Source organism: Piliocolobus tephrosceles, chromosome 12, assembly GCF_002776525.5.
Source record: "Piliocolobus tephrosceles isolate RC106 chromosome 12, ASM277652v3, whole genome shotgun sequence".
NCBI classification, from domain to species: domain Eukaryota; kingdom Metazoa; phylum Chordata; class Mammalia; order Primates; family Cercopithecidae; genus Piliocolobus; species Piliocolobus tephrosceles.
The window spans coordinates 34,468,657-34,480,594 of NC_045445.1; the positions used below are offsets into that span (position 1 = coordinate 34,468,657).

The 11,938-nt window shown below is 43.6% G+C and overlaps 1 protein-coding gene across 2 annotated transcripts in view; it reads left to right on the forward strand.

The window, feature by feature from the left end:
- The first annotated feature begins 3,475 nt into the window (after positions 1–3,475).
- Positions 3,476–11,938, forward strand: part of RHOXF1 (Rhox homeobox family member 1) — a 15,115-nt gene continuing 6,652 nt past the window's right edge. The window contains exons 1-5 of one of the 2 annotated variants that reach the window (XM_023202150.1): positions 3,476–3,580; positions 7,492–7,633; positions 8,833–9,376; positions 9,525–9,678; positions 11,208–11,647. In XM_023202150.1, the coding sequence (XP_023057918.1) occupies positions 9,613–9,678; positions 11,208–11,647 (506 nt within the window). In that variant the 5' untranslated portion in view covers positions 3,476–3,580; positions 7,492–7,633; positions 8,833–9,376; positions 9,525–9,612. Of the gene's footprint in view, positions 3,581–7,491; positions 7,634–8,832; positions 9,679–11,207; positions 11,648–11,938 lie in introns of both variants that reach the window. The other variant, XM_023202149.1, reaches the window with a different exon arrangement.

Here is an 11,938-nt window from a genome sequence, read left to right on the forward strand (position 1 = left end):
CTCAGAATCTTAATAATCAAATCAGTCCTTACCAGCTTTAACAGAAGTTTGCCTGGAACAATGGTTCAAAAGTCTGACTTAGCAGTGGTTCCCAAATCCATCAGTCAGGAGTGAAGGAACGGGCTTTAAAGGTGCACGTTTGAGGTCCACAGTGATAGGTCCAGGAGTCCAATGATGAATCTGATCCTATAAAAGTCACAGCATCATTACTGTTCAACTTTTTTTTTAAACGACACGTGTTAAAGATGTTGAGAAAGACTGTGTTCAAGGGGAAAATATCAAGATAAGTATAGGAACCACTGCAATGGCATCTTACAATGGGGGAGATAGATTGAGATCAGCTAAAATAGTGTAAGCAAGTGGGAATTTAGAGCCAAGGAACAAGGTGGGAGTCAATGGACGAAAATTTACTAAGAGGAAACATCAGGCATAATGGAAGATTTGGGCTAAACCGATCTAACAGAATTTTTGCTGAAGGCAGCCCAGGGTGATCAAACATCACCTGGGACATGATGGAGGATGAGGAACCAGATAAGATATTGAGAGTGGTTGGATACGGGGAATGGCTAAATAGACTTAGCAGGACTTAGCAATTTCCTTGCTGAAACTGGACAATGCAGAGACAAACTCAGAAATCCAAAAATCCAGGCCTAGTTGAAAAAGAGCTCAAGGGAACCTGAGTAGAATTTGGTCAATAAGATAATCTTTGTCAGCACTAGAATTCTGGGATGAATAAAACAGAGGTCCTTCCTTCCAGGAGCTCAGTGTAGTAGGGAATAAAAACATGCTCTCTAATCCCAGCTGCTTGGGAGGCTGAGGTGACAAGATCGCTTGAGGCCAGGAGTTCCAGACTAACTTGGGCAAGGTAGTGAGACCTCATCACTTAAAAATATACATTTTTATTACATAATATATATAATATATTAATATATTAATATATATAATATATTACATATATATTACATATATTTCTCTCAAATGATAACATAAGGAAATTCCAGTGAGTATGAGGTATTTGGCCATGTGTGCTCCAGCAGGAGATGAAAGGTAGAGGAAGGAGACAAGGGCACCTTGTGAAGGGACGTGATGAAGAGTAAGAATGTAAGGGGGTAGGTAGGATATATAAGGGATCCATCAGCTAGCTGGATTGAACGAGTGAAAACACAAGGCAGGCAGAGAGGAAATGTGAATAGTCAGAAGATGTCAGGGACTCTGCAGGCAGGTGAGCTCACTCACTTCTCCTCCCTCTCTTTGTTGAGAAGGCTAGGCCACAGCTTGTCACACCCATAGGGGTGTGGGTAGCTGCCATAATTGGCGGACCACAAGGCAGAAGCTAATGGGATGCCATGTGGGGCAGAGGGCCACCCTAGAAAGCAAGACCACTAGTGTGAGCAGTAGGACTGGTTTCAAGAGCCTTGGCGGAGGCCACCCAGCTGATGGCTGAGGCCATTCCAGTCCCTAGACCATGGGCAAGATTGAAAGTGAAAGCAGCAGTCCTGCAGGGAGTGGGCAGATTTGCTGGGCTCGGGGCTCTTCCACCAACTTTGACATTTCCTCCAGAGCCCAAGGCCTCCCAGATACCTCACTGCTGCTGTGGGATAAGGGGATAAATACAAAAGCCAGTAGGGCAACTGGGTCCCTGCCTCCTTCCAGATCCACATGACATTCAAGTCTAAGCTAAACAGGAGACCTTGTCCTTTCTCTGCCTCATTCCGAAATGACCGAAAGGAAGTGTTACCAAAACACCAAGGCTACAGTCAGTCCTGCTGCTCACTGCACAGAAAGCCAATCACTGAGACAGTGAGTACTGCCAAGTAAGACGGCTATAGTCAGATGCTGCAGCTGAGATGGAAGCTCAGTCTCAAATCCGTCCCCCGGACCAACTCAAACTAGGAGTTTAATAGCAGGAAAGAAATTTAACAATGTGTAAGAAAACAGGAACTAGGGAGGGGCAAGGAAGCAATCAAGATGAAAGAGGGGTCTAGCATTTCACTGTCTGGATGTGGTGATCTGGTGAGTTTCAGTTCTTTGATCCCTTTTTTTTTGAAAGGCCTGAAGGTTGCTTCCTGAGGAAGGAACTCAGATAAAACAAATGTAAGGTTCAAACTTTAAGACCAGAAGGGTTCATTTCTATTTTTATCAAAAGAACAGTCCATGGCAGGGCTCCCCAACCCCTGGGCCACAGAGCAGTACTGGTCTGTGGTCTGTTAGTAAATGGGCTGAGCAGCAGGAGGTGAATAGCAGGCGAACAAGCATTACTGCCTGAGCTCTGCTTCCTGTCGGATCAGTGGTGGCATTTTATTGTCATAGGAGTGCGAACCCTACTGTAAACTGCACATGTGAGGGATCTAGGTTGCACGCTCCTTATGAGAATCTAACTAATGCCTGACGATCTGAGGTGGAACAGTTTCATCTCGAAACCATTGCCCTGCCCACCAAGTCCATGGAAAAATTGTCTTCCACGAAACCAGTCCCTGGTGCCAATAAGGCTGGGGACCACTGGTCTATAGAACTGTCAGGTCAGTTTCAGAAGGACCACTGGCCACAAGACATATTTCACTGAGCAGCTGTTTCAACAATACAGTCAGTTCAGTCTGTGTTTCATGTGTGTTTATATTAGGTATTATATAGAGCATACTGTCATATATATCTGTATATAGATAATATATATATGAGTGTATATAATATATGCATCTGTATAATTATAGGGATGGCTCAAATCAAAGTACCTAATGTTTTCCTTAATCTCTCCTAAGTTAAAAGAAAAATATAAATGGGATGAATGGATGGGGAAAAAAGGACAAAGTGTTCAAAGCATTTCCTACGAAAATGACAATATGTTTATATGAGAGTTGCAATAAAAATACGGAGCGCTGAGTCAAACTACTGATAAACAACAAATATTTTTGGATAACTGTGTCTCATGCAATATTCGGGACATACTTTATACAAAAATATTTGTTGTTTATTTGAAACCCAAATATGAGTGTCCTGCAGTTTACCTGACAATGCAATATTATTTCCTATACTTCAACATCAACAAGATTTGATTGCATTTAAATGTTTCTGTCCATTTGTTCTTCTATGTAATACTTTTAAAATAATTGGCATAAAAATTCAGTCAATTCATAGAAGTCCAAAGCAAAAAAAAAAAAAAACGTATCTACTGACATCTCACAAGGAAGAAAGGATCAGGATTGACATTAATGAACCCTATCACAGAGACCACTACACACACAAAAACAAAGAAGGATGGGTGAATGGATGCAGAGAGAATTTAGTAAGACTGAAATAATGCCATACATGCTTTTAAAAAATAAAAGTATTAAATTTTAAATTTTACTTCAATATAAGAGAAGAAAAAGAACAAAACGGAGATTGAAAGAACTGCTGAACTTCAGGAAGTTTTACTTGATCACAAATAGATACTAGTTTTATAAAATTCCCTTTTTCTTCTCAAGGGTGCCCTGCCCTTCCAGCCTGGTACCTTGCCCCTTGAGGCATAATATTTCTGAAAACTGTCCAAAGGACCTGCATATTGTTAAGAAGAGCTGCAAAATGTACCAGAGAGAAAGATCAGGTGAGCTGGTGCCTAATTCATTACTGTGAGGTCTCCTCTCTGGGACACTTGTGAAGTCTTAGTCATCAGTGCTCTGAACCTTAATATCAGAACCAAATAAAGAGAATAAAAGATAAAGTTAGAGAAACTTCAGGCAGGGATGGAAGGCAGAGAGCAAAGCAGATATGGGCATGGGACTTATAATAAGGAACAGCAGGACAGCACAATGGCATTCTTGGATTGTCAGCTTTAGAAATGCTGTCAATTATATTCTACCGCTCCAGAGAATGAAAATTGCTTAAAATTGGCTTCTTAGGCAGAGTTTACAAACTAGCAGCTCCAGCCTGAGTCTGTTCTGCAGACCTGATTTAGATGGCCCCCATACTTTTCAATAAAACATATTTCAGTTAGTTACCAACATTTAAAGAACTGAAGGTTTCATATCAACATTTTAATTTGGGGCCAATCTTGAAAAACTGAAAAATCTGGCAGTCCTGGCCCAACATTGCCAGCCAGCAACACTAAGCTGGAGCTGAATACTGGCTGCCCCTTTGGAAGACACATATTCTTTCCCAGTTTGCCACAGTCCCTACTCTGCTTGATTCTCTCTTTTATGTCACCTGTCTGGCCTTGTCAACATTTGAATTTACAACTGATTATTACAATTTTTCTATTATACAAACTGTCAGACATATATAAAAGCAGAGAGAATGGTAAAGATGAACCCTATTTGTACCCATTACCCAGTTTCAACAATTATTCATAGACAACCTTGTTTCATGAATACCCTAACCAATTCTCAAACACACTTGGATCTCCCCCTGGATTTTTGTGATGCACATCTAGACATCACATCATTTCACCAGTAAATATTTCAGTGTGTATCTCCAAAAGAACCAAATGTATGACTCCTAACCAGGCTTCTTCTGTTATGTCACATATGCCATGAGTTATACTGTAGTGAGAGGATATATTACAGAGTAATAGTAATAAATATTTCTGAGGTCTTACTCTGTGACTAGGTATTATGCTAGGTATTTACGTATACTGTCATTTATTCCTCTCCTCAATTCTATGGCATAGACAATGCTTTTATTCCCATCTTATAGATAATCTTCACATACATGTCCTCTCTAATATATACACACGTGTATGTGTGTATATATATATATACACATACACTGCATATTGTTTATTTATATTTATATACAACATAACATATTGTATATACTTCATACTGATACTATTCACATATATATTTAATTGTATTAATATATAGGAACTAGAAAAGTAGTCTGGTTCTATTTTCTTTGGTCTTTTTTGAAATCATGTCAACTCTGATAATGGGAAATTTCCATAAGCTGAGGTTTTCTTATCCCATTTTCTATTCACAAAAACTCAAAGTATGAACTTATTTCCCAAACCTGGAAAAGGCAACAAAATCACACCAACTTCAGAATATCTGGGGCAATGGTATCTACGTCTTGAAGCAGGTTTTAGAATGGCTGCCCTGCCAAATAAGTTTTTTCAGTTATAGTGACCTGCACACTGGTTTCAGTCATGCTCATGCATCTTACAAGTTCCTTTCTGGAAGGAGAAAACCACAGATGTTCAGTATTTAGAGTTGTGGATGAAACAAAATTTATGTTGTTCATTTCAAGCTTGCTTTTAAATACTTATCCCCCAACACCTCTCCGCGAGTACACTATTTTGTAATATCCAGATTAAGGCTGTCTTTAGGAATGATTTTCCCCCATACTGAATGTAAGGGGGCACAAAAAAGTTCAGGATTCCAGAAAAATAACACTTTTTGCACTACTCTGAAAAATCAAAAATATTATGAGCAAATTATCAAATATTTAAATAAAAGCAGAATTTGCCCATCCACTTGCATGACTATGCCTTACTCTCCTCACACTGATCATGGTTCTGGTTCCAATCAAATTCTACTTATACAAACCCAGTTATCAGGCCAAAGTTTCCCCACTTGATTCATTTAAATGTTGCTTGAAAATATTTACCTTGATGTCTAGGAGGCATTGCCTCCACCCTGAAGTCCGAGGGCAAACAGGCCCCAGCAGCCTTGAAACCCCTAGGTAGCCTTTGGCTCAGAAAGGTTTGGAAGGGGCCTGGGGAAAGAGAATAGGCCCTGAGCCCAGCCCCAGCTCCGTGAAAAGTGGGTGCCGCCTGAGCATGCCACTTACCTAACACGTCCGGGTATGGAACGAGTTGGAAAATATTCTTCAGCTCCTGTAGTTGCACCAATGTGAAAGTGATGAGCCGGAGGAGCTGCTGAGTGTCCTCAGGCTTTCTGAGTTCGTGGCCACTGCCACTGTCGAGTTTCTCTTTGTCCATGGGGCCAGGGCCTGCCGAACTACTGCGGCATTCTGCTGCTGCTGGTGTGGCTGCTCCTTGTTTACATTTGGACGGTATTTTGCCCTTCTCGTTTTCGCCTGATACAGTCACTGAGATCACGGAAGGAATCGCATCTGGAAAGGTGGAAAGGCAAAGAGAAAGATCAGAACACTGGAGGCCTGGGTTTGCGGGCTGGAGGAGGTTAGGGGCCGCAAACTGAAAGCTGCACAAAGATAATCGGCTGTTGCAGGAAAAGGTAGTTTGCCCGAGTACACTGGAGCACCTGTCACCATCCAGGCACTAACCATTAAGTTCTTCCCGGTCCTCGATTCCCCGGGTGCGATATCAGTGCCATCTTGGCTTCTCCTGGGCTGAAGGTTCAGTCCCTGCTGTCGATGAAACGGCGCGCCTCTGCAGACTCTGGGCTGCGACCTGCGGTAATCCCCGGTAGGGACAAGAAGTACAACGCCTCTTGAGAAAAGTCCAAGTACTCCAAAATTTTAGCAATGACTCCACCACCTCAGAGTGCAAGTGTAGACCGCAGCCCAGTGCTTAGTGCATCCAAGAATGTTAATGTTTACACTGCATGGGCTCTGGCCGCGACAGTGGCACATTGCATCCTCTGCTGTGCTCCCCCTCCGGGCTTCTGGTTACAAGTACTCTACACAAGCTTAAGTGTTCCCTGTGTTGGGCTCCTGCTGTGGGCCTGGGCAAGTTTCCACCTTTTCCCTGCCTCCTCCTCCTTCCACCTTTTCTCCCATTTTCTAGAAATAAAATCATAATCTTGTGCTCAGAAATAAATAAAACTTTATTGTTAAATAAAAGAGGCAGGCCAAATTGAAGACTTTATGGTTCTCCCTTCAAGATGTGTTTTGCAGACGCTCCAGAAGATGTTAATATCCTGAGCATTGGAAATAGCTTCCAATAATAGGCCCTATGCTTGGTATCATACTATGATATTGGTCTATCCTATTTTTCCCTTTGCAACTATCATTATCTTCAGCACCATTTTATGAAAGAAACTAAACCATTTTCATGGGCCGCTAAGGGTGTCATGGGGCTTAGGTACCTTACCTACTGTACCTAGTGGATAAGTGCCCCTGCCTCATATTTCTGCAAGATGGCTAAGAAATCAGCTTAAAAAAAAAAAAAGTGATTAAACAATTCACTTTCAAAAAGATGTCAAGGGATGGCAATCTCACGGCCTCTCTCTGACTTCAACCAAAATGTTGCCTCCTCAATCTGACTTTTGTTGGAGTCTGCACCCCTCTCCTTCTCTTGCCTAATCAGTTCATGATCAATTTGCAGCCTTGGATCAAATGCTGCATGAGAGACATGTAAGAGTTTTAATCATGGGGTGCAATAGACTAGCTGGGACATCTGTGACAGCTCGATGTTCTTCCACATCTCAGATTTCCACAGTGTACCCCAGTGTTTTCTCACCTTCAGTCACTCATAGGCACCTTAGGTGAGTGTCGTTGCCCTATGTGGGCACCAGAAAAGCTAGTATTTACTTGAATGTTTTATCGTAAATGTAATTTAGTTTTTAATTTTTGATTCACTCTTGAAAACCTTAGGTACCCAATGGAACGCTCGTCCTAAGCAAAAATAGCCACAAATCACAGCCTGATGTACCAGATTTATGTGAGCAGCGACCCTAGAACCAGACTGGGTATCTGAATCATGGCTTCACTCACCACCTGCTAGCTGGCTAATCTGGTGAGCAGTTTATTCTCATTTTGCCTTGGTTTAATACTTTTTTAAATGGAGATAACAATCATACCTAAATTATAGAGGTGTTTTGAGGATTAATTGAGGTGCTTAATTATACAATTTCACAAATGACCAGACCATGTAGCCTCACATTTCCTACTTGACTCACTTTCATATTTTTTTATTCATAAGGGAAAAAGAGAGAGTGATTGTTATCCTCCAGGAGCATGTAATGAAGATAGAGCATCTTCTTGTGAAAACAATACATGTACCGCGTTTCTCTTTTTTTTTTTTTTTTTTTGAGAAGGAGTCTCGCTCTGTCGCCCGGGCTGGAGTGCAGTGGCCGGATCTCGGCTCACTGCAAGCTCCCCCTCCCGGGTTCACGCCATTCTCCTGCCTCAGCCTCCCGAGTAGCTGGGACTACAGGCACCCGCCACCTCACCCGGCTAGATTTTTGTATTTTTTAGTAGAGACGGGGTTTCACCGTGTTAGCCAGGATGGTCTCGATCTCCTGACCTCGTGATCCGCCCGTCTCGGCCTCCCAAAGTGCTGGGATTACAGGCTTGAGCCACCACGCCCGGCCATGTACCGCGTTTCTATGTACCTATATGTGCTTCCGTCAGTAAGCCTATGTTGGCTGCTGCATGTATGAGCCCTGGGCCAGGAAATGTGCCAGAAGACTGTGTCTTTCACTCAGCAGATCAATTTTCTTTCTTGGCCTAATATATTTTATTCTTAGATACCAGATAATGTAATAAACATTACCATGTATTAAGTACCTACTCTGGACCCAACCCAAGAACAAGCCTTATGAAAGTGATAAGCAGGGGCACGATGGTGTAATTCACATTTTCATCATCAGATCACTCTGGCTGCTGGGTGGAGAATGTTTATAGGAGAAAAAAGGTGAAAGCAGGGAGACAGGACATTAATGCATTATCACAGGTTTAAGATGATAGTGATTATCTTAGGCATGTCAGAGAAAAAAAGTAAAGGTTTGGGAATGTGTTTCTGAGGAGGGGTCAACAGGATTTGCTGATAAATTGACTATTTGGAGTTGGAAAAAAAGAATAAAACAGTCTATATGTAACCAAGTACCTCTTTTTTAAAGATTCAAATGAATTATTTTTTCCTTTTTCCTTTCCTCACACCTCCTACTTAGCTCTTTGGGGATGCAATTATAACCTTTACCTTCTCTCCACCAGACACTCCCTACACAGCAAGCTTATCTAACTACGTGTTTACTTAGAAGTTACAGAGACTGAACCTTAAAGCAAACCAGGAACCTCCAGAACTCTCTCCTACCAGGAGGCAAATTGAGATTGCCTCAGTTTACAACCTAGCTCTGCCCATGATGGTGCCAGCCAGACCACCTGATAGATAAGACATCCGAGGCAAGTCACATAGACTCCGCACTCCATCGCCCTCTCCCCTGCATGTCGTTCATGCCAAGCCCCCCTTTCAAAGCTCCTGCCTTCTGCCCCAAAGGCTGTAGTGGCTTCCTTAAGGCAGCCTGTACTACTTCCCCTCAGCTAGCTCTGGAATAAAGCCACTTTCTTTTACCAGACGTCATTCTTGTTCATTGGACTTTGCAAGTGGTGAGCAGTCAGAGCTGTGTTCAGTTACACGTATGCTTTGCCTCATTGAACTCTCATGAAAACCCTATGATCAAGACACTGTTGGTATCTCCATTTTATAGGTGAGGAAGCTAAGAACCAGATAGATTCATCCAGTGTCCCAGGACACACAGTGAGTCATGCTTCGGATCTGTGCTCCTAGCTGATGCCTCCCATTACTGGTAGTCCTTTTCTGCTCCCCACAATGTACATTTCTTCATTTCTTTTTCAATTTTCTTATTATCTATTTTTCTTCTTCTTCCTCTCTCTTCTTTCACTAGGGATAGAATGCGAGGATCTCACTTAGCCCAGTGGATGGCAGTCAATTAATGGGGCGAGTGGCTTAGTCCTGCCATACTGGTTCCCTGCATGCTGCGAAGTGCAAGGGCCTTTCCATGCTCAGAATCACCAGGAAGACCAGAGCTCTCTCTCTCGGTAGGCTACAGACTTAACGGGTCTGAATCTTTATATATGCTGCCAAAAAACCCTCAAATAACCAATATTTGTAAATAGATACAGAAAGTTTTTAAAAGAACATTTAAAAATAATAAAAATTTTAAAAATATTTTTAAAAAACAAAATAAAGTATATACCATCACTTAACAGCACGCACACAATCTCTAGAAAAATTAAGGATTCATGAGTTGTCCACCCTCAGAAAACATCTCCATGCCCTTCCTCATGACAGACTCTCTAGCATTTTCCTTTCTTTCACTTTCATTTTATTTCTTATTTTATTATTTATTTTAGAGAAAAGGGGCCTCTATCTGTTGCCCAGGCTGGAGTGCCGCCACATGATTCTAGCTCACCACAGCCTCAAACTCCTGGGTTCAAGTGATCCTCCCATCTCAGCCTCCTGAGTAGCTGGGACTAGTGCAGGAGCCACTGCACCAGGCTCTTCAGGGTTTTTCTTCATGATTGGGCTTATTGGGGTGGGGTGGCCAAAACACAGGGGCAGTACTAGGGAGGCTGTGTAGTTATGAGGCTCTGCGGAGCAGAAATGGCCCCACATCCAGTAAGCTGCACATCCATAGATCCCAAATCTCCATCCCAAGATTGGAGATTTTTGGCAGGTATGCCCTTACTAGGATTCTTCCTATATCATCCCCGATTTTTATTTATTTATTTATTTATTTATTTATTTATTTATTTATTTATTGCTTGTCCTAATAGCACTCCATTTTGCCATGAGTACAGGTTTCTCTTGCACAGCCAAAGATATTCAGTCTCAGGCTAACAGATTCAGCCTCGTGTTTATTCTGTGTTGACTTTCTCAAAGGGTGCATCGGATTTCTTACAGAGCACATCTTACCACCCAGAATGCTCTGCATGCCTATCTCCAAGATCCCAATCCCAGCACTGAAGAGAGCATGGCAGCTCTGCTTTCAGTGCCTTTGCTGGAACTCTGAACAAGCAGCCCCCTAGCCAATCGTTTCAGCTTAATTACTAACCCGTGCCCCGTGTAGGCTGCCAAATATGGAGGGTCAGGCCATGAGATATTCTCCAAACTTACTCAAGCAGTCCTATAGTCACTGTGAGATCTCACCTCCCCCTTGAGCCCCCAAATCAGCTTTCCTCGGGGTAATAAGTAGGCCCGAGTAGGGTGTAGTCAGCTAAGCTGCAAGCTGGGGCCCCATGTTGCATACATATATGCCTCCTGTTGGCCCTTCTCCACACTGCCCCTATGTTTTGGCCACCCCATTCCACCCTCAACCACCACCCCCAGCCACGACCCATACCACACTCCTCCCCCCCCCCCCCCCCCCTACCCCCCCCCCCCCCCCCCCACCCGCACCCCCCCCCGCACCCCCACCCGCACCCCCACCTTCCCATCCCCCTACTCCTCTCCATTCCCTCTCTTGCTTGTGCGCATAAGCAAGTCCCGCTGATTGCAACTGTAACCAATACCAAGCATGAGAACAGGAACTAGCTCCACCCTCTGACCCCCCCCTCCCCCGCTCCAGCTGCAGACGCCACGGGGTTTGTGTAAGGGGCGCAGCACTCCAGCCATGGCACGTTCGCTAGTCCATGACGAGAAGTTCTACTGCCTGAATGTATACCAGGTAAAAATAAGCCCCACACCTGAGCTGGGGGCAGCATCAAGGGTAGAAGGCCATGTTGGCCAAGAAGCTCCAGGCCTCATGGGTAATATGAACCCTGAGGGCGGGGTGAACCACGAGAATTGCATGAACCGCTATGACGGCATGATCCACGAGGGCGGCGGTGGAAACCAGGGGCCTAGGCAGCTGCAGCAGCCCCTGGAGGAGCCGGCCCAGGCGGCCATGGAGGATCCGCAGCCCGAGAACATGCAGCCACGAATTCGGCGCAGGAAGTTCAGGCTGTGGCAGGTGCAGGAGCTGGAAAGTGTTTTCCAACGCACTCAATACCCTGATGTGCCCACAAGGTAAGTGTCCTGCTCCAGGAGCCGCGAGATCCAAGTTCGTTTCGAGGCATCTTTTTCTCTCCCTTGCCCCACCCAGTCATGAGGAGAAAGCCACTGGGGATCCTTGCCTGCCTTTGTGCTGGTGTGGAGGGGGATGTTCACCTCCTGGGCATCAAGGTAAATATTTTATTGCAATGTTTATGTGAATGAAACCTGGAAACTAGTTCGTGCCTCCCTTTTTTAAAGATGTGGTAAAATACACAGACATGTGAAATTTACCGTCTAAACCACTTTTTTTTTTTTTTTTTTTTT